This window comes from Peromyscus leucopus, chromosome 3 (assembly GCF_004664715.2).
Source record: "Peromyscus leucopus breed LL Stock chromosome 3, UCI_PerLeu_2.1, whole genome shotgun sequence".
NCBI lineage: Eukaryota > Metazoa > Chordata > Mammalia > Rodentia > Cricetidae > Peromyscus > Peromyscus leucopus.
Genome location: NC_051065.1, coordinates 48923479 through 48951217, shown reverse-complemented (window position 1 = coordinate 48951217; position 27739 = coordinate 48923479). Strand labels below are relative to the sequence as shown.

Genomic DNA, 27739 nt, shown 5'->3' with positions numbered 1-27739 from the left:
GTCTGTGTCTGTGTGTCTATGTCTGTGTGTGTGAAAGCTCTCACAGGGCAGACCTTTGCAGCTCCATATGTATCTCAGGCTGGCTTGGAACTTGAGATTCCCCTGCCTCAGCCTCCTGAGGGCTAGGATTACAAGCCTGCCCCATCAGGCTCCATTTCCTTGGCAAAAAACAAAACAAAGAAACAACTTAATAAAGTACTTGTAACTGTTGTAACTGGGGCTAGGTATATGTTAAAGAGTAGCTGATCAATGGCGTTTTCTTCCAGAAAGCAGCAAGTAGACCTTCTGTGTGAGCAGTCTCTCTGACTGCGCTGGGGTTCTAGGTACATAAAAAGAGTGTTGAACCAAGAGGACCTCTGAGTTTCCTTCCTGTTGTTCCCTGACTGGTATCCCAGCCCCGTGCACCTGAGAGCGTTGGTCCAACCACATAGCTTTCAACTTAGCATGGTCAGGACCACCCTCATGCCGCCAGAATGGCAAGCGAGAATAAAGATCCCCAGTTAAATCTGAATTTCAAATAAGCAATGCATGATATTCTTACAGCACAAGAATGTCCCGTGCAATATTCCACACATACACACAGTTTGAGTGAAAAGCATTTTTGGTCTTAATTCAGGTTGCTGTAGCAAAATCACCATAGACTGGGGGCTGGACGACAGCTAGCAGTTTCTCACAGGATGAGAGTGCTGGCAGATCCAGGTCCTAGGAAGCATGACACCTTCTCTGTGTACACTCACACGGCTCTCCTCAGTGCTCCCCAGAGGAGGGGGCGGGAGCACCTGGGCTTTGTCCTCTTCTACACCGCCTGACTGACTGACTGACTGACTGACTGGAAGCCGAAGTGTGAACGCAGTGTGTTAAGAACTGCAAAGTCACACTGCCCAAGTTCACCTCCTACTTGATCTAGAACAGACCCCATGTCATTCCACAGGTGCATTGTCTCCCTGGGGATTTTCCATGGTCACCCCAGAAGGATGCACCACTGCATTGTCTCACACTTGAGCACTGAGAACTGGCTCAGCGTGTGTGAGGTCCTGGGTATCTCTAACACTGCCCAACAAGAAAGGAAGGAAGGGGGGGCACACAACAGAGAAAACACATTCAAGGGTGTGTTGGTTCTTTTTCTACTCTTCTACTCTCAGCTCTTTGGGGGAACCCCCAGCCCAGCTCCCAAATAACCACATGGAAACTTATTCTTTCTTATGAATGCCTGGTCTTAGCTTGGCTTATTTCTAGCCAGCTTTTCTTAACTTAAATTATCCCATACTTTTTGCCTCTGGACTTTTATCTTTCTCTATCCTGTATACCTTTCTTTCCTTCTTGTTCTGTATCTGGCTGTGTGGCTGGGTGGCTGGCCCCTTCTTTCCTCGCTGCTTGATTCCCTTCTTCCCAGTGTCCTCCTATTTATTCTCTCTGTCTGGCAGCCCCCCCCTAGCCTTTCCCCTGCCTCGCTACTGGCTGTTCAGCTCTTTATTAGACCAATCAGGTGTTTTAGGCAGGCAAAATAACACAGCTTCACAGAGTTAAACAAAGGCAACATAAAAGAATGCAACACATCTTTGCATCATTAAATAAATGTTCCACGGCATAAACAATGTAACCCATCTTTAACTAATATCCTACAACAAGGGTGTAGCTCTGGATTTTCATATCCTGGCTTTTGTTTCATGCTTCCCTCTCCAGCACCACTGGCAGAGAGCATACTGCTGAGCCCCAGTCTGTTGGCCTGGAGTCTGGAACTGCCTCTGCTCCTCATTTGTTGAATACTTAAAGCAAGCTACTTCACCTCTCTGGCCCGTGGTTCCTTATGACAGGGTTACATTTTTGGAACCTGTGTATCTCCCCTTTCATTTTTTTTCTTTCAAGTGTCCCATGACTGACATCCAGTGCCAGCAAAAACGCTGGCATCTGACTCTCTTTTCTCCTAAGCTGGTGCATGAAAGGACCTCTAGGGCTGCAGAGACAGTGCAGCAGTCAAGAGCACTTACTGTTTGTACAGAGAAGCAGGTTTTACTGCCCGGCACACACACACACACACACACCACGGTGGCACGTAACTCCAGCCCCTACTCTAGCCTCCATAGACACTGTATGTAAGTGGTACGCAGATAAGCAGGCAGGCTGACACTCATACATAAAATCAAAATAAGTAAATAAAAAGCTCCTCAATTTTCAACAGTCCTTAAAATCTGGTCCCCAGACACTATTTCGGCCTCTAGATATCACTCTTGGACAAAGGAGGATTTTTTGATGGGGGAGGAGGGGATTTTTTTCCAACTTGGGCTTGGCCCTCCCCACTTATACCCTGAATTTTGAAAATAGACTGAGAAGTCAATAGGGATTTGAAGATGTGTGTGTGTGTGTGTGTGTGTGTGTGTGTGTGTGTGTGTGTGTGTGTGTGTGTTGGGGGGGGCTATTCCTGCTACAATAAATTGCATCACAGTGGAGATCTTTTTCCAGAGAATTCTGAGCCCAGACAATGGCTCATTTATTTAAAGCAATATTCAAAACAACAGAACTCCAAGTCAACAAAAGGATTTCTCTGGATCTTAGAGTTGATTGCAAAGGGATTTATACCACATAGGAGGGAGAAAAAAAAAAAGAAAGAGCCATTCGATGATAGATTCCAGGCAGGTGGAAGGTGACCTTGTAAATAAAAATCCTAGGATGGTCTGCTGAAATGCTGTGACATCCCGTGGGGCTCAGCCCACCTACGACAGTGTGAGACAGAAGCCCAGGAGCTCTGCCTGGGAGGATGTTTGGGTAAATATTTGGGCAGCCTTTGGCTGCGGCTGCTACACTGGTGAGCCGAGCTGGAGACCGGAGGAAATGGCTCTTGTCTCCCAGGCCCTCCAATGATACATTCTGATAAACATCCAGACAGGCTGACTCTGGCCCAAGCTCTGGGAATACATTACATATTCCACATGCCAGCAGAGACCACGCTCTAGGCATGGTGGCAGAGAGGGGACAGGAAGCAAGCGGCGGGAGGGGTCTGCAACCGGCTGTCTAAATTTAACAGGCAGTGGCTTTTAGGCCAAGTGGATAAAAAATAAATTCCAGCGCTTAGAGCTCTTATCTTTGTTTTACCATTTCTCCAAACAGTGAATGACCTGAACTCTGACTCTCGGGGTAGATTATCAACAAAAAGCACACAGGAAGTGGGGGTGGGCAGGGCGTAAACCCTGGACCACTCTGCCTTCCCATGGCATTTACTTGGTCTAACTGAGTGACTAAAACATGCTTGGGTCGCAAAGCTGTCTTTGAGCAGATGAGGTATGGCCCTAATACGTCAGACCAACTCAGAGGTGGAGGCACCTTGTGGTCACCCATGTCACCCACCCATTGATGAGGGGGCATCTATTAATATCCTAAAGTGACCTTTACAGATGCCCATGGACCTGCACAGCATTTTCCCGACACATGTTACCTGCGGCATATGACACATGCTTTGTTTGTCCCCTGTGTTTGTCTGTTCCAGTCCTCCTGGGACACAGGACACATGGTGTGTGAGTTTCACATTAGCCCTGTCTCTCACTTCTTCTCTCTCTGTTCCCTTTGTCCCACTGGTGTCTGTTCTGACTTCTCCTCTCCCCAAGCTGGCAATGCACTAGTCCTCCCTAGACCTGAATCCCCGGCCCTTGACGGGGGTGGAAGGGGGGGCAGTCAGCTTTCCGTCACTACAGCAAATTCCCGAGATCATCAACCAGTAGAGAGAAAAAGGCTGTTTGGGCTCACAGCTTTGAGGGTTTCAGTCTCGGCTGTAGATCTTCGTTGCCTAGAGCAGGCAGGATGTGGTGGCATGAAGCCTTCACCTCATGGCTGAGATGCTAACAGAAGAGGACTGGGCTGGGAATCCCACTCAAGGTCAACCCGACCAGATGGCCTCCTCCCCCTAAGCCTTGAATGTCCATCCCCCTAAGACTCTTGAATATCCACCACTTCCCAAAAGCACAGGGCTGGTGCTTTCCTGTGTGAGCCTTTAACACATGGACTGTGGGAGACATTTTAGAGCCAAATTACAGCAATCTGAGATGTTGTCCAGCGTCCCTTACTTTCCAGTGACCAGGCGCCTTCCCTGGGCAGTAGTGAAGGTCCAGTCCCTCTGTGCTTCTCTTGCTCTTAATCCCTGAGGGCACAGCCCCACTGTCCTCCCACTTCTAGGCACAAGTTGCTGTTGGGGGGGGAGGAGCCCCAACACAGATCTCCAGGTACCGACCGAGCTCCTCCCACACACCCTGGCTCCTCTCTCCATCTTTTTCTCAGTCACCAGCAATGAAGCCTGGGACTGACTTTAATCTCCTGTCCCCTTGGACCCTTATATCCCAAACCAAGCCTCCCTTCCCCTCCTCCTCTCCCTCCCCTCCCCTCCAATCCTCCTTTATAACAGTGACTGTGACATCCAGGCTACACATGATAATCCCTCGGGAGCTCGGGGAAACAACACCAATCCCTGTAGCCAATCCAAGCCAATTGAATGTAAATGCCTTGGGATGACCCCACCCCATCCTAGCACCATCAGGGAGTATCAAGATGGAGGCACATAGTTTACCTTCTCGGGCTGTGCATGGAACTCATCATTTCAGCAATAGTCCCCGTCCCCGTCCCCCGCATGGCTCCCCAATTCCTCCCGCTCCATCTATTCGTCCTGTCATTGTCAGATCACAAAAATGCCATTTTCACCGTGTTACCTCCACTCTCCAAAAACCCTCAGCGGCCCCGTCATAACAATAAATCTTTGAATGAACAAATGAATGCCTTCCCGATGCACAATGAATTCCATATGCTCTGGGATCGCATCTTATCTCCCCTTCTCTCCCCTCCCCACCCCCCACAGGCTGCTAAGCAATGCCTATCTGTGGAATGAGTGAATAAATACATTTTCCCTACAAATTAAATGCAGTCCACTCTTTCTCCACACAGAGAGAGCAGGCTGGGTGATTTAACTATCATTTGCAAAAGGGCTTATTTCTCTAAGCATCAAATACAATCAACTGTGAATGATTCATGCTAATGGAGAGGACAGAATGCTAAATATTATAAAACAGCAGCTAATTCAAAAACGTAAATTTGCTTGATGCCAGAATACATTTTTGCTTATGAGTGCTTGCGTCTGATAATTGGGACAATTTTTTAAATTGTGCAATTAGGTATGTCTTATTTGTTCCCATCCCTACCCCTACATCCCCCCTCAAACTATTTGAATAAACAATTCAACTCCCAAAATAGTACCCAAGTTTGTTCCCTCAACCCTTCCCTAGGATAGTTAAAATTGCTAGACTTGAGCATATCAGAAGGATAGAGGAAAGACGTGGAGGAAATAGAGAAAACTAAGATGCCAACTTGCCGCTTTATGGACGACTCATCCCCAAAATTCTAGGCATCACAAACAATTTGTAAAACCGTTTGAAATATCTACTACAGCTGAGCCTGCACAGCACTTAGGACCCTGAATTCTATTCCTAGACACATACCCCAGAAACTTGTGTACAAGCTTACCCAAAACCATGGCAAGCTTTGTTTATGAAGGCCCCCAAGCTGGGAACAACTCAAATGTATTATGAACTATTACTTGGGGGCCCCAAGGGTATCCGCGTACAGGGAACCATGCTGGTGTGCTGGGCAGATGCGTGGACGGGCTGGAGGCAAGGCAGCAGGGCGGTGGACATTCACAACCCAGAGGCTGCATCCCCGTGGAAATGGTTTATCAGAATAACGAGACGAAGAGAAGATAGGAAAAGACAGAAAGGAGAGGGAGAGAGAGGAAGAGAGAAGGGGGGTTCGAGGGTACGCACCTCATGGGAGGCAAGCGGAAGAAAAAGAAGAAGGGGCAGAGTTTTCCTTTTACATGCAGGCCAGCGCCAAGGGGCGGGGTCAGAATGTTAACTAAATGTCCACCCGCAATGGGAAGGGTCGTTGCACTCGTGGGCAGATCTCAGACACCAGCGCCTCTTCACTGACCAGTCCACGGGCAAACACTCAAGCCACCTCTGTGCTGCAGGTCAGGTACTTCTGAAGCAGCTGTGACAGGAACGGGGGCACGGAGCACTACAGAGTTCTGGAATGTTCTGTCCCAGTCTGGAAACTTTTACACTGGTAAACATTCATTGAGCTCTGCACGTCTGTGTGCTATGTTTTCTGTAGGATGTTATTTTTCCATAAAATGTACGAGAGGGAAGGAGGGAAGAGGGGAAGACAGCAGAGCTGGGTAGTCAGCAGGGCAGACAGAAAAGGCTTGGCGTCTGAAGACCAGGACTTGGTTCCAAGTCTACCTCTTACTAGATCTGTGGCCTGGAACTGGACGCTCAGTCTCTGGGACTCTGAGGGAAGAGGAGATGTCCATTATAAGATGGACAACAAAAGCTGCCCCATCTCTCTGGGCAGTTGTGAGGACTGAATGGTATAAAGACGTGGAATCTGATGAGCAGACCGGAACTGCACAAGATGAAAGCCCAGGATGTTTATCCTCTAAAGGCAGGATCCTGAGAAGGTCAGCACAGCTGATGATGTTCAACCAGCCTTAGGCGGAGAGGATTGATGATGATGATGATGATGATGATGATGACGATGATGTGTGTGTCTGTGTGTGTGGTGTGTGTGCACTCATTCATATGTGCATAAGTGTGTGGTGTATGAGTATGCATGTGTGTGTGTGGTGTGTGTGTGTGTGTTATCTTCTTTCCTTTGTCCCCTCAGCTAATCCCTTAATGGCCTGGGCCTCTGGGCCCAGGCACACCTGAAAAATAATCCCTTTGTTTGTGTGAGATGGATTCTGGCTCTTTTCTTTTAACGTGGATATAAATAGATGCCATGTACACACTCCTCGTGGCTTCCTCTAAGCTATGAATGTATTTCTGCCTCCAACGCTGCCAAATTCTCTAAAACTAGCACGCAGTACTTTCGGAGCATAGCCACGTAAGCCAGGAGACTTGAGAGGAGATTGCTCACACATGTGTGCTTGTGTGTGCGTGTGTGGCTTCGGAAAGATCACAGGAGCCCACTGAACTCCTGTGAAATCTCAGAGATGAACCTGCAATTGGTAGAAGTTAGAGACCTGGCTTGTGAGGAAGCCAGTGAGACCCCAGGACAAACAGTGAGACCCTTGGGACAGGCAGTGAGACCCCGGGACAGGCAGTGAGACCCAGGACAGGCAGTGAGACCCCAGGACAGGCAGTGAGACCCCGGGACAGGCAGTGAGACCCCAGGACAGGCAGTGAGACCCCAGGACAGGCAGTGAGACCCAGGGACAGGCAGTGAGACCGGGACCCAGGACAGGCAGTGAGACCCAACAGGCAGGACCAGGCAGTGAGACCCGGGACAGGCAGTGAGACCCCAGGGACAGGCAGTGAGACCCCGGGACAGGCAGTGAGACCCAGGGACAGGCAGTGAGACCCCGGGACAGGCAGTGAGACCCAGGGACAGGCAGTGAGACCCCGGGGCAGGCAGTGAGACCCTTGGGACAGGCAGTGAGACCCTTGGGACAGGCAGTGAGACCCCAGGACAGGCAGTGAGACCCAGGGACAGGCAGTGAGACCCTTGGGACAGGCAGTGAGACCCAAGGACAGGCAGTGAGACCCAGGGACAGGCAGTGAGACCCTTGGACAGGCAGTGAGACCCAGGGACAGGCAGTGAGACCCTTGGGACAGGCAGTGAGACCCAGGGACAGGCAGTGAGACCCTTGGGACAGGCAGTGAGACCCTTGGGACAGGCAGTGAGACCCAGGGACAGGCAGTGAGATCCAGGGACAGGCAGTGAGACCCTTGGGACAGGCAGTGGGACCCTTGGGACAGGCAGTGAGACCCCGGGACAGGCAGTGAGACCCTTGGGACAGGCAGTGAGACCCTTGGGACAGGCAGTGAGACCCAGGGACAGGCAGTGAGACCCAGGGACAGGCAGTGAGACCCAGGGACAGGCAGTGAGACCCTTGGGACAGGCAGTGGGACCCTTGGGACAGGCAGTGAGACCCTTGGGACAGGCAGTGAGACCCCGGGACAGGCTGTGTGCCTCAAGGAAGGCTTTGCTCCACAGTTTGTGGTCAAAAGGATAAAGCTAAGGTCGTCGCATTTTTCACAGATCAGTTTCATGCTGTGGTCTCTGCTCCCTGGAGAATCCAGGTGCAGGAAACCTTTTTCTTTCTGGGTCTGTTGTGTCTGCATTTCCCCGCCCCTCCCCGACTGTCCTTACACTTAAAAGATTTCTAATTCCCTGCTTCTAGAGAGAAGGGAGACATCACTGTTTGTACAATACGGAAGTAGCAATGGGGTGGGGGTGAGAGAGCCCTTATTAATGCCACGTGATGCTGCTGTAGAGGGACTGTATGGAGCCAGCCACCTTTAGTTCCTTTGACAAAATAAGAAAATGTTAATTTTTCTATTAGGTCTCTGAATCTCCAGGAGAAAAATCTTTGTAAATCGATGTCACTTTTATGTCCTTGTTTTCATTGACCCTCCAGGTCACATCTGTGCACACACCTAGTATGTGGATATGTGTAGGTGTATAAGTAAGTGTGTGTCTAGCTTTCAAAGAATATGATACACATACACACACATGCACACACACAAATCAGAAACACGGGCTGCTATTAAAGAGAAACACTATTTCCCACTTAAAAGATCTATCAATCACCTGGGAGTGATGCTACACACCTGTAATCCCAGCACTTAGGAAACTGAGGCAGAAGGATCACAAATTCATGGCCACCTAGGACTATAAAGCAAGAGACCCTATCTCAAAAAAATAAATAAAACAAAACAAAAACTGTGTTTAATATAGGGAGCCAGAGAGATGGCTCAGCAGTTAACAGCACTTCCAGAGGACCCGGGTTCAAGTCCCAGCAACCACATGGTGGCTCACAACCATCTGTAACTCCAGTCCCAGGGGATCTGACACCTTGTTCTGAACTCATAGGGCAGCAGGCACACACATGACACACATACATACACACAGGCAAAACATACACATAAAATAAATGTTTAAAAAAAATAGCCTGAGGCCAAAATCTAAGAAATAAAACTAGAATTTACTGCCTAGTAAAGATCAAATGTAAATGAAGCTCTCCCTGAAAATCAAGGAAGCCTAATGTGAGAATGTAAACACAGGGCGGGTCCCACTCACATTTTCCATTTCCATTTTTCCTGATATTTAATTTCCTCCTTTCGAAGAGCACAGAACTTCATTTTGTGAAGCAAATCTCAGCTGGAATGACTTTGGTAAGCCCTGGGAATCGCTTTCTCACTAACACTCCTTACAGAGGACAGACGTCTCCTCTCAGGAGTCTTGCCAGTGCGTGTGTCCCCACAGAAATGCCAGCCAGTTTGTCAGTAGTTCCAGAAACTTCCACTCTCATCGTCCATTTGCTCTTCCTGTGAAGTGGGGTGGGACATCCAAGGTGACCTGTTGACGGTGCTCTGGCAGCTGGGCCAAGGCCGAGCTGTTGTGCGAGCCATTCATACCTGTGCCCTACACTTGTGGAAGATGGTGGCTCCCCAGGGAATGGCCAGGGACAGAGGGACAGATAGGGCTACTTCGTGGGAGAGAGGTGGCTTTCAGGTTCCTTACAACTCCACCTCCAAGTCTGGAGGCCGCAGAACCCAGGTGACTTCATGGTGTTACCTTTTGGAACCGGGGAAGCTCGACATGTTGCCTGGCTTGAAGAGAATATTCTACTCGTCCCTCCCAGTTTTCCTGACCTTCCAGGCCAGGCAGACCCCACTTCGCTTACCTCCTTATTCTCCTGCCCGCTGCCCCCCACTTCCTACAGACATTCAGCAACTGTCAGAAGCTGGGACAACAGGGTAGGCCAGCTAGAGTTCTACGCTGTCTGTCTGTCACTCCATCCCCTCCCACAGTGTGTGTGTGTGTGTGTGTGTGTGTGTGTGTGTGTGTGTGTGTGATTTGCACACATGAGGGTATGCTTACTTACATTTGCACGTGTGAAAGCCAGAGGTCAACATCAGGTAGCTGTCATTCTCCACCACCACCTTTTTTTTTTTTAAACAGTGTTTCTCATCAGATGGAGAGCATGCCATGTCCGCTAGTCTGGCTTGTCAGTGAGTCCTGGGCTTCTCATCTCTGTCCCCAGTGCTGGACAGAGTGTGCTGCCATGCCTGGTTTCCACATGGGTTCTGGGGATCTGAACTCGGGTCCTCCTGCTTGAACAGCGAACTCTCCAGCCCCAACAGATGCTCTTTCTATTTGAAACATGTAGAGTGAGCCTCCAGCCTTTGCCTCCAAAGACACGTCTGTGTGTGTGTGTATGTGTGTGCGCGTGTGCGTGTGTGTGTGTGTGTGTGTGTGTGTGTGTGTGTGTATGTGTTTTATTTGGTCTTTTTGTAACAGGGCCCCTCACTTAACCTAGAACTTGCTAATTCAGTTAGACCAGCTGGCCATCAAGCCCCAGGATCCTCCGGTCACCTCCTCACGAGGTCTGGGATCACAGGCACAGACCTCCAGGTATCCGGCAAGCACTTCCCCCAACGGCACCCCGCAGCATGTCCAGGACAGACACTTCCCTCACCAAGCTCCCATCCTGCCCTTCGTCAGACAACAACAGCACCTGTATGCATACACACACACACACACACACACACACACACACACACACGCACACGCACACGCACACGCACGCGCACGCGCACGCGCACCACTCTGTGTCTGTGTGTTTCTAGATGCCGAAGAAAGTCCACATCCCCAAGGCCTGCCATGGGCCACACCCTCTCACCAGCGGCTACCTGATGTTCTCTGTCATCCTTTCTTAGAACAAAGGGCCACCCAGATGGGACTCCTTTCTCCCTCCCATGCACGGCACACTGCCATCCACCCAGGGTCCAGCTCAGGGTGGTCCATGACCCCCACTCGTCAAGCCTGGCAGAACCATTTTAATTCTTTGCACGCACCTCGAGGGTTTCTGCACAGATGGTCCCACTCACTGCTGTAGGACTTACATTTTTATCTGGTATTTTAACTTTTTATTATGGAGGATTCTACTAGACACAAATTAGAAGGTTAGAGGCTAGAGAGATGGTTCAATGGCTGTTCATCCAGAGGACCTGGGTTCTGTTCCTAGTGCCCACATGTTGGCTAACAACCGTCTATAACTCTAGTTCAAGAGGATCCAAAACCCTCTCCGGCTTCTGTGAACCCTGCACACACATAGTGCACAGACACATGTGCAGGCTAAACACCCATACATATGATGTAAAAATGAGCTAGCTGCTGGGGGGTGGTGGAACACCCATACACATGATGTAAAAATGAGCTGCTGGGGGGGGGTGGAACACCCATACATATGATGTAAAAATGAGCTAGCTGCTGGGCAGTGGTGGAACACCCATACACACAATGTAAAAATGAGCTGCTGGACGGTGGTGGAACACCCATACATATGATGTAAAAATGAGCTAGCTGCTGGGCAGTGGTGGAACACCATACACACAAGGTAAAAATGAGCTGCTGGGGGGGTGGAACACCCATACACACAATGTAAAAATGAGCTGCTGGGGGTTGGTGGAACACCCATACACATGATGTAAAAATGAGCTGCTGGGGGGTGGGGAGTGTGGCGCACACCTTTAATCCCAGCACGGAAGGGGCAGAGGATTTCTGTGAGTTTGAGGGCAGCCTGGTCTACAGAGCTAGTTCCAGGACAGCCAAGGCTACACAAAGAAACCTTGTCTCAAAAAAAAAAAAAAAAAAAACAAATCTCTAAAAATAGATAAATAAACTACAAGGCTGTTTAAGGGACACCCGGGAAACTGTTACCCACTTCAACAAGTACTATTTCATGGCCAATCTGGATTCACTATTTACCCAACTTTCCTCCACTTGTAAGATTTTTTTTTTCTCCTGAGACAGGGTTTCTCTGTGTAACAGCCCTGGCTATCCTGGAACTCTCTCTGTAGACTAGACTGACCTTGAACTCACAGAGATCCACCTGCCTCTGCCTCCCAAGTGCTGGGATTAAAGGTGTGCACCACCACCGCCTGGCCTGAAGATTAAGTCCCAAATTTCCTTCCCAGTAACCTGCAAATACTGTAGTGTATTTCTCTCACATGGCCAGTGTATCATATTCCTAAAACGTGGTCATGATGTCATCATCACACCAAAAGCAAACGAACCATGATTCTTTAAAAATAACCACTCTACCGTTGGGTTCAAAGTCCCCTGTTTGAGCCTTAATCGCTGTTCATACTGGTTTGAAGCGCCATCCACACACCTTCTCTTTTAGGAAGGTCAGTGTGAACAGGGCTCCCTCCCGGCAGCTGACAGGAATGAGTGGGCCTCCTCTGTTCTCCTCTCCAGCCCTGGTTGACTGAGAGTGCTAGGAAGGTGCTGTGCTGTGTGTAAACGTATCTCCTGTGCCTGGCCCTGTGAAGAGCGCTGGCTGTACTAAACTTACAACCTCGGTGAAGAACAGGATGGTTTGCCCAGCCGAATGGGCTTCTCTGTCCCTCCCCAGCCTATTCTACGGCACCAGTGAGTCCAGTGCTGTGATCTGTTAGATGTGTGGCTCCCCGAAGGACAGAGCCTGTCTCTGTGGGTCTCCGGCATCAAGTCCAGCGGCTCTCTGAGGTGTGGGAGTGTTGGGTAAAGGGGTGCTCAGAACACCTCTCAGCGAGACTCTGCCTGACAGGCTTTCTCTCCTTTTTTCTTCTCTGTATCATGAAGAAGTCAGAGGCAATGATTTCTGAAGTCCCTTCAGGAACCAGGGAGTCCCCCATTCACCATACACTTGCTGCCCTCTGCTGGCAAACTCAGCTCAGGACCTTGGTGTCCCTGGGATGCTGGGAACAAACAGGGATGAGTCCACTGCTCTGTCTCACAGAGCCCGGAACTTTTTGCCTGGCCTGGGTTTATGTAACATGAAGGGCGTGTTTCCCTTTGCCTCGTTTGTCTACTCTTCCTGTGTGGTGGGCACCTGAGGTTCCAGGAAAGCTCTGGAAAACCCCACCACAGGCCATCAAATCCCCACATAGACCGAGAAGACTGGGCCCAGGTGATGTTTATAGGCATTTGACTCAAAGCTGAGGGGCGGTGGGAAGCCCAGGCAGAGAAGGAACAAACGAAGACGTCGTCGTCGGCTTTATAATGAAGGTGCCACTCAGCCTGCCTAGTGGGCTTCTCCTTCTTTGACAAGTCCTGACAGTTTATGATCCACGCAAGTTTAGTGGGGAGCCAGCGCCATTCACCCATCAGAGACACAGCTCCTAGATCTCTCTCTCTCTCTCTATCTCTCTCTCTCTCTCTAACACACACACACACACACACACACACACACACACACACACACACACTATACTGTGTGTGGTGTAGTCACCATGCCCCTCCCTCCTTCCTTCCCTCCCTCCTTTTCTCCTTCCCTCCCTCTCTCCCTCCCTCCCTCCTTCCCCTTCTTTCTTCTTCCTTTCATATTGTCACATTTGTTAGGACTCCCATGGTTCCAGATATCAGGACTCAAGATACCGCTGACTTTGTCCACAGGTGAGAACTTGCCTGGGACAGACAGCAGACAGGAACTGGCTCTGTCCTTTGCCCCCCCCCCATTCTCTCTTTATATCTACTTGGTTTCTTTCTTAGCACCAGCTGGTACTTTGTACTCACTGATCCATGAGACAGAGGTGGCCACCAACAGGTCACGACTTATCCTCACTCAACCTCTGGCTCCTTCTTCTTTGCCCCAACCCAGATTTCTATACTGGTCCCCTTGGACCAACTAACACATCCTGCAGAGCCCACTGCGCAATTTGTGAGGCCGAAAGCAAGACGCAAACCTGAGACTCTGTACTCAGAAGGCAAGAGGAAGTGCCAGCCAGGCCGGGGTAGCCTTCCTCCTTTCCTCCCTGTTCTCTTGTTGGATCTGTCAGGGTGCTGTTTCATTTCCATTCAATGTTATCGCTAGGAAAGAAAAAAATCTAAATTCTCAATTATTTACATGATTTTTCCACCCATCTGCATGCCATGCAAAGCCAGTTACTGAAGTCACACGCACACCCACTGAGGTGGCCCAATTCATGTTGTGTGAACGCAATGGCCAGAGGACACAAACACAAACACAAAGCAAACTCCTGACGATGGAAAGCAGAAGAGAAATTGTTCCAGAACCCCCGAGCTCCTCAGACCTAGGCTGCGCTGAGGGAGTCCAGACCTTCACGGGTATCCTGAACCCAGTCCCAAGCTGGCCGAGAGGTGGGGCAGGGATGAGAGCCAGGAAGTTGGTCCAGGTGTCCCCCTTCTCATAGTCCCCCCAGCAACTGCTACTTCCAGGGGACTCTCTGTGGCCCACCACATAGTCCATGCTCTTCCAGCTTGAAGCTAAGATGGCCACCATGGTCACCCCAAGATGCTGCAGCATATGAGAGCCCTCTCCATGTCTGTCCAGGAGGCAAGACAGACAGCAACTGAGAACTCAGCCAGGGGACAGCGAGTGGCCATCCGAGCCCCAGAACATGCACCCCACTTCTTTCCAACTCTACCCCAGAGCACAAGTCTAAGAGTGAAGCTGTTAGCAATCTCAAGACAGTGATTCCAGAGTGCAGTCACACTCACGGGGCCGAGGATGGAGGTGGAAGTGGGAAGCCGCGTAAGAGCCTCAGACAGAAACAGTTCCGTGAGCGGAGGTGGGGAAGGGCTGGGAAAACCCAGCCGTAGCTGACATGTTATGTTACAAAGTGCAAGCATCTCCCTTGCCTTCCAAACACGTGAACATTCACAGACAGGGGATTCGGCCACATGCATTTACTGCAGCCTGACTCGTGAGGACCCATCATTAGCAGCTGTGTTTAATCTAGTGGCTGAACCATCACCGATCAGCTAACGTGTTGATCATGGACTTCAGGACTCCGAGTGTCCCGACTCGGCCCCCTCTCCCATCACTAGCTTTTCTGCATTCATAGCCACTTCCGAGGTGACATTGCTGTGGCGCCAGGATGCTCATCGGGGCACCGTGGTGGCCCACCCACCAGTGTGGCCTTGTGGTCACTCCTGGCTGTGAGCCTCTTTCCTGCAGCTAGAGAGGAGTCACCTGGGGCTGGTCTCTGTGGAATGACAGCTGCAGGTCTGCCTCTTGCTCTGCAAAGGAGGGGGGCACAGGAGAAAGTCCTCCCCCAGACTAGGGGTTCTGCTGGGATGGCTGTCGTTAACTCGCTGCTACCTGCTGTACGGCTTTTCTTGTTGCTATGACAAGATCCCAGACGGAAACAAGTGAGGAAAGGATTACTGTGACTCACTGTTCCGGAGAGTTCGGTCCCGTCACAGCGGTGAAGACACAGCAGGGTGGTGGGAGCTGTGTTGGCTTGCTCCTGGTAAGGACCAGGAAACAGACCAGGACCCGGGTTTTAACCTTCCAGGCCTGCCTCTAGTTACCTACTTAAGCCGCTAGGCCCTGCCTCTTGAAGGCTCTTGACCTCTCTAAAAGAACGTCACCATCGGGAGAAACAAGCATTCAAAACGTGAGCCTGGGGGAGCATTTCAGTGACGGACAGGAACACCACAGGGCGTGCAGCGGCAGGCTGGGAGTGCCTGGGTTAGTCCTGCCCCACCCATGGGGTACCCACAACCTGCTGACTACACACACCAATCTGTCCCACCCCTCGAGAGTTACCAGGAGATGTCAGGAACCCTGGCAACTGCACTCCCCAAATTACTCGGTCTTTCCGACTTCTAGTCTGCTGTGGGAGAATATTACTACTGCACATGTTTTTTCTTCCTATGACGTCTGCTCCCTCTCTTGGGTTTTGCCGTTTCAGACCCTTTGACAGCTTTTCCTCTGAGCTGTCTCGTCTTGCTGGTATGTAACAGCTTTGGGGGGCTTTGTTAACTGTTCATCCTCGCTAACTGTTGCAAGCGTTTATTCTTCGCGGCTTCCCCGCCCGCGTCTTTTAGCTTTATTGCCGTTCCAATTACTATGCAGGTGACAGGCACTCCGAGCCTCGGCTTCCTCCTTTGGAAGGAAAGAGCTGCCACCTCGGCTTGCTGGGAGGATTAAACTGGTGCAGGGCTTGCCATACTTAGCCATGCCCTCGTCTCCCGATAAACGGGACTGTCACTGTCGTCTCAGTCTGCCTGTGCTGCTTCTCCTGTTGCTGCGATAAAAATACTGACAAAACGTAAGGGGGAAAAGGTTTGTTTTAGCTTACAGTTTCAGGTCACAGCCCATCATGGTGAAGAAGTCAAGGCATCGGAGGTTAAAGCAGCCGGGGCACAGGTTCAGTCAGAAGAGAGCGATGAAGGCATGCACGGCAGTGCTGAGCTCACTGTCCCCAGAATCTCCTGCCTAGGGAATGGGGCCACCCACGGTGGGTGGGTCTCCTCCCCTCAGTTAACCCTGTCAAGATTATACACTGCAAACCCCTCTCCCAGGTGACTCTCCCTTCTGCCAGGTGGACAACACCAACCATCACACCAGATCTCTCCACGTTATACCCAAAGATCCCCAAGTCGCAGACTGCACTTCCTGGTCTTTGATAATGATATGAAGCAAGCTGAGAATGCCGGGGGGCTACTGAAAGGCCATCTGGATGGGATCTACTTTTCATCTTGTGGGACTTTGACAGAAATGCTTGCTGAGGTTGGAGCAAGGGCCCATGAAAAAGACCAAGAGCTGTGAGAGTCCTTCTAACCCCACCTCCCTTTGTTCCCTGCCTCAGTCAGCCCCTGGGTACTGCAGCCTGCAGGAAGGCCTGCCCTATCTGGACATGGTGATTGCAGAGACCCTGAGGATGTACCCACCAGCTTTCAGGTATGTCCAAGGTCCCTGAACATCACCGGTTGGGGCCTTTACTGATCCTCAGTCTGTTGCGGCCTATCATTGCATGTGTCCTGAAGGGTTCCTGGGTTTCTGTGTATCCCCTGGAGCAGCAGGCACAAGGCCTGAAAAGTCTGGCCCGTTCTCCTGTAGGTTAACTGCCTTTACCAAACATCACTAGCCTTTCCCACCATGGCCTCCCTCCTCAGCCCAGCCCTGCCCTTTGACCTCTTAGCCTCTGGTGGACTCTGCCATCACCCCTGCCTGCCCATTGATCCATCCACCCATCATTCACTCACCACCTATGTAATCTGCACTAAGTACTAGAAAATTAGCCCATGCACAAAACAGGCTAAAGTCCCTGCCCTTGGAGGCGACATTCAGCAGAGGATCATCTAGGGCTGGAATGTTCCTTCCTTGGTGTCCAGCAGCCCCTGCTGGAGTTCTTACAGAAGACTTCATGGCAAAGATTTCTTTTTTCAAAGATTTACCATATTTGCGTGCATGTGTGTGTGTGTGTGTGTGTGTGTGTGTGTGTGTGTGTGTGCCTTTTTTTCTTCAAGATTTATTTATTTTTATGTGCATGTGTGTGCCTTCACGGGTTATGTGCACCGTTCGCTTGCAGGTGCCAGCAGAGGTCAGAGGGCATCAGATCCCCTGGAACTGGAATTGCAGGAGGTTGTGAGCCACCTGATGTGGGTGCTGGGAACTGAACCCAGTGAGACCAGTAAGTGCTCTTAGCTGCTGAGCCGTTTCTGCAGCAGCGAGGGCTTCCGCCTCTCCGCCCAGCACTTTATGTTACATTTGTATTACATGTCCTTCATATTATATTCTTGGACACATTTCAGCACTCACAACATCACACCAACATGCAAATCAGATTAGGAGCCAGGTCTGCTTCTTTCAAACTCCCCCAAACCGAGTGCCCCATGGGAAAGGCATCTTACCCAGAGTCCCTTGAAGGTAATGAAATAGCGGCAGACTTCACAGAAGTAGCATGAAGCATTTAATCGTATCTCATAAACTTCACTCCGCACTCTTCAAATACCATGGAGACCATATGGAGATACCTTTTGTCATTTCCAAGAGAAAATACGATCTGAGGTAGCTCAAAGGAACGTTTCAGACACAAACACGACGGATTATATGTGTAGATATAATCCAAAATGTGCTGGCCCAAAAGCAAATATCTCAAGTTGCTGTAGTGTGAATTGAGGGTCTCTGGACGCAGATCAGCTCATTAGTTCAAAGGCTTCCTTGTTGCTCTTCTGATGCTGGTAGAAAGACCCAAGTCTACCGCCCTGCTGTGGCTTTCTTAGAAGCCACAAGTAACCTGATGTCCAATCCTTTTTTCTTCTTCATGATTTACATCCAGCTTTCCTCCCAGGGGACTTGGCAGGCAGCTGGTATGCACTGCAAAGTGCAAATTCAAAATGAAACCCAAAACTAAGCATTCAGTAGAAAAAAAGGACCAGGCTACTTCAAGGACCATCTCCAAGGCCCAGGAATGACTGATAATGGGGGTCAAGTCTTCCCATTGTTGCTGAGATTCCTGGGAAAGAGGGAACTGGCTGAGCTGCACAACTATCTCTCCCCAGAAGGAGGAAATTATATAAATTGGCCAAAACTACGTCATTTCAGGCTGGGTGTGGTGGTGCATGCCTTCAATCCCAGCACTCAGAAGGTAGATCTCTGTGAGTTTTGGACTGGCTAGGACAACATAGTGAGACCTTATCTCAAAATTTTAACAAAGGGAAAAATCATTTCCTAGATCTAAACCCAATCAAAAATCCATGTCATGGCCAGACATAGTGGGGAATACCTATAACCCTAGACAGCACTTGAGCAGCTGAGACAGATCGCTTCCCCTGAGGAAGCAGTACCCTCAGCCCCGCCCCTTTTCATCTTCTACTGAGGAAATTAATCCCTCAGTGTCTGCTAAACCAGCAGTGACTTTCTCTGAAGGAAATGCCATGTAAGACAATACTGATGTCCCTCAAGGGCCACCAATAGTTGCCTCCAGACCTTGAACCTCTGGTACTGGCTTATCAATCATGGTGTTTCCAGGCATAAAATAGATAGGAAGCCAACTGCATTCCTGTTTGATCTCTAAAAGCAGAAAAATTCTCAAACAAATGAAAGAAAGGCGGCATTGGATCATGGCAAAAGACAGTCTTGGCCAGTGAATCAATTTCCAGACTTGAGCCAGTTTGCAGACCCAGAACCCCTTGAATGGCAGGGTGGCCAGGTTCCCCTGGGGAAGGACCCTGATAAGACACCTAAAAGTTTTACAGTTAGTCTTTCTGCAGTGCTTCCCCAGAGGGACCTGAGGCCTTTTACAGAGCCAGTTGTACACCGGGGGAAGGAGACAATCCGACTTTCCGGGGTCTGTGGGATTCCGGTTCTCAATTAACACCGATTCCAGGAGATCCCAAGAAACGGTGTGGCCCGCCAGTAGGGCTCATGGAAGCCAGGTGATTAGTGGAGTTTTGGCTGATGTCCAACTCACAGTAGGTCCAGTAGGTCCCCAAACTCATCCTGTGGTTACATCCCCAGTTCCAGAATGTGTAATTGGGATAGATATGCTCAGAAGGTTGGCAAAATTCTTGCATTGGTTCCCTGACCTGTGGAGTGAGGGCTGTTATGGTTGGAAAGGCTGAAAGCCTTTAGAGTTGCCTCTGCCAAAGAAAATAGTGAATCAAGAACAGTCTGGCATCCCTGGAGGAACTGCAGAAATTAGTGCCACCGTCAAGGACTTGAAAGATGCAGGGGTTGTGGTTCCCGCCATCTCTCCCTTTAACTCTCCTCTGCCAGTGCAGAGGACAGATGGATCTTAGAGTTGATTATTGAAAACTCAATCAGGTAGTAACTCCAATTGCAGCTGCTGTACCAGATGTGGTGTCCTTACTTAAGCAGATTAACACATCTCCTGGTACATGGTATGCAGCTATTGATCTAGCAAATGCATTTTTCTCAGTACCTGCCCATAAGAGCCACCAGAAGCAATTTGCTTTCAGTTGGCAAGGTCAGCAGTATACCTTTACAGTTTTACCTCAAGGATATATTCACTCTCCCGCCCTGTGTCATAACTTAGTTAGAAGGAATCTTGATCTGTCTCTTCCATAAAATATCACACTGCTGCACTATATTGATGGCATTATGCTGATTGGACCAAGTGAGCAGGAGGCAGCACCCACTTTGAACTCATTGGTAACCCATATGTGTATCAGAGGATGGGAAATAAATCCAACCAAAATCCAAGGACCTCTACCTTAGTGAAACTCTTAGGAGTCCAATGTGTGGGGCATGCAGAGCCATTCCTTCTAAGGTGGAGGGTAAGTTCTTACACCTGCCCCTCCCACCACCGAGAAGGAAGCACAATGTTTCATTGGCCTCTTTGGATTCTGGAGACAGCGCATTCCCCACTTGGGTATGTTACCCCGCCTCATATACAAAGTGACTCAGAAAGCTGAGAGCTTTGAGTGGGTCCTGGAACAGGAGAAGGTTCTTCAACAGGTCCGGGCTGCTGTGCGGGCTGCTCTACCACTTGGACCATAGGATCCAGCAGACCTGATGGTACTTGGGGCGTCAGTGACAGATAGGGATGCTGTTTGAAGCCTTTGACAGGCCCCTATAGATGAAATCATAGAATCCCCAAATCACCTTTGGGATCTTGGAGCAAGGCTCTGCCATCATCTGCGGACAACTATTCTCCCTTTGAAAGACAGCTCTTGGCCTGCTATTGGACCTTAGTGGAAACTGAACGTTTGACAATAGGCTGCCAAGTTACCATGAGACCTGAACTACTCATCACGAGCTGGGTGTTATCAGACCCACCAAGTCATAAAGTAGGATGTGCACAGTGCAATCTATTATCAAATGGAAGTGGTAAATACGAGATCAGGCCTGAGCAGGTCCTGAAAGCACAAGCAAATTACATGAAGAAGTTGCCCGAATGCCTATGGTTTCCATTCCTGTTACAATGCCATCTGCTGCCAAGCACGCACCTATAGCCTCATAGAGAGTTCTCTATGATCAGTTGACTGAGGAAGAGAAGACTAGGGCCTGGTTTACTGATGGTTCTGTACATTATCCCAGCACCACCCAGAAGTGGACAGCTGCAGCATTACAACCCCTTTCTGGGACAACCCTGAAAGATACCAGCAAAGGGAAATCTTCACAGTGGGCAGAACTTTGGGCAGTACACATGGTATTACAGTTTGTTTGGAAGGAGAAATGGCCAGATGTGCAATTGTTCACTGACTCATGCGCTATAGCCATTGGATTGGCTGGATAGTCAGGGACTTGGAAAGAGCATAATTGGAAAATTGGTGAGAAAAACATCTGGAGAAGAAGTATGTGGATAGATTTCTCCAAATGGGCAAAGGATGTGAAGATTCTTACGTCTCATGTAAATGCTCATCAAAAGGTGACTTCAGCTAAGAAGGAGCTCACTAATCAAATAGATAGGATGACCTGTTCTGTGGACAGTCAGCCTCTTTCCCTGGCCATCACCCAATGGGCCCATGAACAAAGTGGCCATAGTGGCAGAGATGGAGGTTATGCATGGGTTCAACAACATGGACTTCACTCACCAAGGCTGACCTGGCTACAGCTGCTGCTGAGTGCCAGATCTGCCAACAGCAGAGACCAACACTGAGCCCCACGCTATGGCACCATTCCTCGGGGTGACCAGCCAGCAACCTGGTGGCAGGGTGACTACAATGGACCACTTCCTCCATGGAAAGGACAGCGCTTTGTCCTGACTGGAGTAGATATTTATTCTGGTTATGGATTTGCCTTTTCTGCACCCAATGCTTCTGCCAAAATCCATGGACTTGCAGAATGCCTGATCCACTGTCGTGGTATTCCACAGAGCATTGCTTCTGACCAGGGAACTCACTTCACAGGCAGAGAAGTGTGACAGTGGACCCACGATCATGGAATCCACTGGTCTTCCCATGTTCCCCACCATCCTGAAGCAGCTGGCCTGACAGAAAGATAGAATGACCTTTTGAAGACATAAGTTGCAGCACCAATTAGGTGGCAGCAGCCTGGAGGGCTGGGGCAGGGTTCTCCAGAAGGCTGGGGCAGGTTCTCCAGAAGGCAGTATATATGCTTTGAATCAGCATCCAGTATGTGGTATGTTTTCTCCCATAGCCAGGATCCATGAGTCCAGAAATCAAGGGTGGAATTCATTTACTATCACCCCTAGTGACCCAACTAGGAAAGTTTTGGCTTCCTGTTCCCACAACCCTAAGTTCTGCTGGCCTAGAAGGTTTGGTTCCAGATGGGGGAGTGCTCCTGCCAGGAGCCACAATAAACATGCCATTGAACTGGAAGCTCAGCTTCCCTCGACACTTTGGGCTTCTAATGCCCTTAAAACAACAGGTGAAGAAAAGAATAACAGTGTTAGGACGGTGATAGATCCAGATTACCATGGTGAATTGGATTGCCTCTCTACAATGGAGGTAAGAAGGATTATGTCTGGAGGGCAGGAGACCCTTTAGGGTGTCTCTTGGTCCTACCATGTCCTGTGATTAAAGCTAATGGGAAGCTACAACAGCCTAATCCAGGCAGGATGACAAAGGGCACAGACCCTTCAGGAATGAAGGTTGGGTCACTCCTTCAGGAAAAGAGCCAAGGCCTGCTGAGGTGCTTCCCGAGGGTGGAGGAAAAAAAAGAATGGCTAGTAGAGGAAGGTAGTTCTAAATACCATCTAATGCCATGTGACCTGCTGCAGAAACAAGGATTATAACTGACATGAGTGCTTCTGTTGTAGTTTGTTAATGTTTTTGTACAGATATTGTGTTTTCTTTCAACTTCCTTATACGTTGTAACATCAATTAAGAGAATATCAACGGTTATCATACTAGAAGGATGTCCCTCAAAGGACAATGCCATTATTCTAAATTTATGATACGTTTGTGGTTGTACAAGGGTTATATCATGTTAGGTGTAATTATGATCTGGTTAAATATATATAATGCACTTGTGAGTGTACATGGGATGGTTATATTATGTTTAGGCATTATGACCTGGTTATTGTTTTTCATTTGGAAATTAATGACATAAGGATACATGATTGTGTGTCAAGTTGACAAGGGGTGGATCGTGACGGCTATTCTTGGCTGTCAAATTGACTATATCTGGAATGAATTATAATCCAGAAATGGAGGGCACACTCGTGATCCACAATCCCCACGTACATGGAGGGCTCCCCAGCGCTCCGCTCATGGATGAGGCATTATCTCCAAGGGCCATGCACATCACAAGGGCCTTGAGATTGGAAGGGGTTCGTTCGTTCGTGGGATAAAAACTTGGCTTCCTCTCTGGTTCACCCTGGCAAGAGGGTTGGGTCCAGTCTCTAGTCTCATTCCACACTCCATCTTGGGTCCCGTAACACCTGAAGCCCCTACCCACTGGCACACTGGCAAGCTTTCCTGCCCCTGTCTCCCACAGATTCACACGGGAGGCAGCACAGGACTGTGAGGTGCTGGGACAGCACCTCCCCGCAGGCACAGTGCTGGAGATAGCTGTGGGTGCCCTACACCACGACCCAGAGCACTGGCCGCACCCTGAGATCTTTGACCCTGAAAGGTGAGTGAAGTCTGTCTAGAAACAGGTGTCCCTGAGGGATGTGAATGTATGGGATAGAAATTTTGCTACAGAGACAGCAGACAGGAGTCACAGGCAAAGTTGTCCCCAAACAAAGAGCACACCAATTCAGACAGACTGTGAGGCACCATTTCCAAAGGAAAAACTGATCCAAAGATCTAGCATGATAGCAATAATGCACGTAAGAGTCAGTATCTTTTGTTTGTCCAGGCCAGGACACAGGAGGCAGGGTTGGTTTGTGTTTATTTTTTTCAGATTTAATTTCTAATTATGTGTCGTGTGTGTGTGTGTGTGTGTGTGTGTGTGTGTGTGTGTGTGTGTGTAAGTGTGTGCCATGAGTGTAGGTACCTATGGAGGCCACTGCATCAGGTCCCATGGAGCTGGAACTACAGGCAGGTATGAGCTGCCCAGCATAAATACTGGGAATCAAACTCAAGTCCTCTACAAGAGTGGTACATGATCTCAACCACTGAACCATCTCTCCACCTTGCAGGGTTATATTTTGTGTGTGCATGAGAAAGCAACAAAACACATCACTTCCATCTAGTGCATTCATATCAGCGTAACTGCCCTTCAAACCTAAATTCATGAGATCCAATAGACCTGGATCCTCTTCCTTTCATGGACATGGATCTGGCTGCTGTCGATTTCATTTCTAGGCTTTCTGGTATAGAACACCTGGGCAGCCCTCACACGCTGCTGCTTGACAGCATCAGTCACTTTCCTTCTCCTGTGGCCCACCCGGGGAGGCGCTCAAGGAGCCACGGGGCTTCTCCATTTACTAACTCCACCTGAACCCAGTCCACCTCTCCACTAACTAACACCCCACAGCTCAGGAGCTCCTGCAGACACGGCAAAGATTCATAACCAAACCAGCAGCTGTGGGGCTCACAGCATGACAAGAAAGCCTAGAAGCTGGTCATCACAGGTTGGTGACTGTCACCTAGCTCCACAGAGCTAGGGCTGAGATCTGATAGCAAGCTCAGTCCTTCTGCCTTCAGCCCAAATCTTGAGGCGCCCAAGGACTCAAGCTTCCCACATTCTGGGCAGCAAAGCCAGGGCAGTGGGGAGGGAGCTGCCAGTCTTGGATGAGATAGCAGGTCGGGCCCTGGGAGGGCTTCTGGGATGTGGCCGAAGTGCCTGGGAACTTCGCTGAGGAGGAAATGAGAGAGGCTGTGTGGTCTGATGTGAGGGGAGGGGAGGCATGCTGGGGTCGGGGTGTGCTTGTCAAGCCTTAGGAGTTCGGATTATCTCCGGCCTTCACACATACATGGATAATGATGACTTCCTAGACAAGGTGAGAGGGTGCACTCAGCTGACTGTCTGAATGGAGCAGCTTCTGGGATTGGGCAGGACAGTGCTGAGGGACCAGAGCATGGCGGTCAGAGGCCACCAGCTACCCAGAACCTTGAGGACAGTCCTGGACACAGGATCTTCTCGTCCCTGGTGGAGGGAAGGGAGCTCAGATGAAGGGGAATTGAGAATTCAGATCAACAGTTTTCAACCTGTGTCCTGCATATCACACATGTATGTTATGATTCATAACAGTGGCAAAATTATAGTTATGAAGTAGCAGTGAAGTAATTGGGGGGGGGCTCATCACAACATGAGGACTGTATTAAAGGGTCGCAGCATTAGGAAGGTTGAGAACCACTGCTTCCGATGGAGCAGGTGTCTCAGGCCGACTGTAACCTCCGCCTGACCCGTAGGTTCACAGCAGAGGCTCGGCTTCAGCAGAGACCCTTCACATACCTGCCCTTCGGAGCTGGCCCCAGGAGCTGCCTCGGGGTGCGGCTGGGGCTGCTGGTGGTCAAGCTGACACTCCTCCAGATCCTACACAAGTTCCGCTTTGAAGCCAGCTCTGAGACTCAGGTGAGGGTCTGGTGTTCCAGGGTGGGCCCTGCCCACCCTGCTTCTCTGCCTGTGAGCCAGGGCTGGTCCCCCTCCTCCCAGGGATACCCCATCTCTTGATCAAAGCATGTGCTAGAAACTGCAGCCTCCATCTCATCCCGGTGTGAGGGGAGATGACTGGACGCTTGTGCTCAGGTAAGTGTTGGCCCGACTCCATGAGGTTGTTAGCATCACCCTCAGTACAGTAGCAAGTAACTGTCGTCCTAACTGATCCTGAAGGGTTTTGGAGTGCTCAACTTTTTCTACAGAAAGAAGCCAGGGACCCTCTCTCTGGCTCCTTCTGACTCCCAAGGTTTTGTCTCTCAGCCCATAGCAAGATTTTCACAAGCCATGCTTCAGGCTAAGTTCTGACAAATATTTTAATTTACTCTATTTTAGGTTCCACTTCAACTAGAATCCAAATCTGCCCTAGGCCCCAAGAATGGAGTCCACATCAAGATTGTGTCACGCTGACACAGAAGGCAAGTCGAAAGTACTCTGTGATGATGACATCTTCAAGTCCTGTTTGAAGGGTTCCCCCCGGGATTCCAACAAAAGCCTGGTGTGGAGACGGAAATGTTTAAAGAAATACAGAGATGATATCTTTATCTTAGGGTGATTAAAAGGGTACATGGCACTTGAGCATGTTATTTATGTCACAGTCCTGGATGTTTAATAAATGTTTGTCACGCTTCATTTTGACAGTGGGGTTCAAAGCATGGCTTTCTTGGGACTGAGGTTGAATAAGGGAAAGGTCGTTTTGATTAAACCGTGAGTATGGTGTCAAAGGAGTCCTGGCCTCTGGACGGTGCAGGGGAAACAGGGAAACTTGGGTGAACAGGTCCTGAGGGGCACCGGCATGGGCTTTTTTAGCTTCTCATGATGAATAGGTTTCAGAGAATAATATGTATGGACACTCAGCCTCAAAGTGGCTCCAAAGCCTCATTATGCTTTGACTAAATAAGAGCAGAAGAAATTTACTAGAAGTTTCCACAGCAGAATAATACAGGCTAAAGGATCTTTTTCTTTAAAGGGCACACTATTGGCTCTCTTAATGCTTGGTCCGGGGGTTCAGACTCACTGGAGAAAACCAAACATTCCTGGAGACCTACAGACCTCCCTTACTTCCCTGACAGCTCTCCCAGTTTCTGACACTCATCAGCCACTGCAGGAGGCCCAGCTAAACATGCAGGTAGGCTGGGGGGTGGCGGCGGCAGCGGCGGCGGTGGCGGCGGCGGCGGGGGGCGGCGGCAGCAGCGGCGGTGGCAGCGGCAGCGGCGGCGCACGCCTTTAATCCCAGCACTCGGGAGGCAGAGCCAGGCGGATCTCTGTGAGTTCGAGGCCAGCCCGGTCTACAGAGTGAATTCCAGGACAGGCTCCTAAGCTATACAGAGAAACCCTGCATTGGGGAAAAATGCAGGTCCCTGCTGAAGGAACAGTCCAAAACCGGAACAGGAGGGGTGGGCATCTGATGAAAGGTGTTAGAATGATGTCTGGTGCAAAAGGGTACAGGATTCAGGGCAAAAACATATAGATGCAACTGATTAGAAGGGTCTGAGGATCTAGGTGGGATATAACAGAAGATTTTGTGCACATCCTGTTTCCTGCCCAAGGTTATTCGTGTTGGGCATGAACAGAGTAGGATGTAAGCAGGGCTAGGAAGGACACTGAAGGGATGGGCGTCCAGTGATCCTAACAGTCCTGTCTGTGAAGATAGTGACCTTTTCACAGCAGGTCTATAAATAATAAATACGTAATAAATATAATAATAATAAATATAATCCATAAAGAGCCTTTCCTCCCCAGCCCCACACAACCAGGCACCGGCTCCTGCGGCTGCAAGCCCCTCCCCTCCCTGGCACTGCCAGTCCAAACAGTGGCCTCCACAACACTCACGGGGCCAGACGGATGCCCCCCACCCTCTAAACTACCACAGCAGGACCAAGAACTCAAGCAAAACACAGTGAACTTTCAGGATCAGTCAGGATGTGATAGAGCCACACTGAAAGCTCATGAAAAGCACATTGTCTGCAGCTCTGGGGCTGACCCCAAAGTGAAGGCTTATCTTTATGACCACTGAACTCAGCTCTCTGTATTGATTAGTAACAATGCCCTGTGTAAGGTTTTAGTCACTCCTAAGTGATAAATCTAGTTCAACTGCCTTAGATCTGATCACCACAGGACATACCAATGGCACACCTCTATAAGATGGAGTCAGTCTCCCTGCCAGCTTGGACCACACGAGTGTATTCAGACACAGATGCATGTGGAGAACACGTTGTTCAATGGGGAAACTAGGTTTTGTGGGACCAAACCTTTCTATCAGTTGAAGGAAAGAAAAATATAAATATATATGTGAACACGTGACTATATTGCAGAGGGCCCTTCCTAGAACCTTGGAAGAGGAGGTAGCAAGTGAGGGAACCAGACCTTCAGCCCTACAGAGGCCAGTGATATTAACTGTTATATTTTGCTATGGTCTGAATGTTT

General features: G+C 49.7%; 1 protein-coding gene across 2 annotated transcripts in view; it reads left to right on the top strand.

The window, feature by feature from the left end:
* The window catches only part of Tbxas1 (thromboxane A synthase 1), a 170674-nt gene extending 144721 nt beyond the window's left edge, over nt 1–25953 (top strand). For both annotated transcript variants that reach the window (XM_028889303.2, XM_037203632.1), the window contains 4 exons: nt 16644–16735; nt 23204–23341; nt 25069–25231; nt 25649–25953. In XM_028889303.2, coding sequence (XP_028745136.1) covers nt 16644–16735; nt 23204–23341; nt 25069–25231; nt 25649–25723 — 468 coding nt within the window. In that variant the 3' untranslated portion in view covers nt 25724–25953. The remainder of the gene's footprint in view (nt 1–16643; nt 16736–23203; nt 23342–25068; nt 25232–25648) is intronic.
* The last annotated feature ends 1786 nt before the right edge of the window (nt 25954–27739 follow it).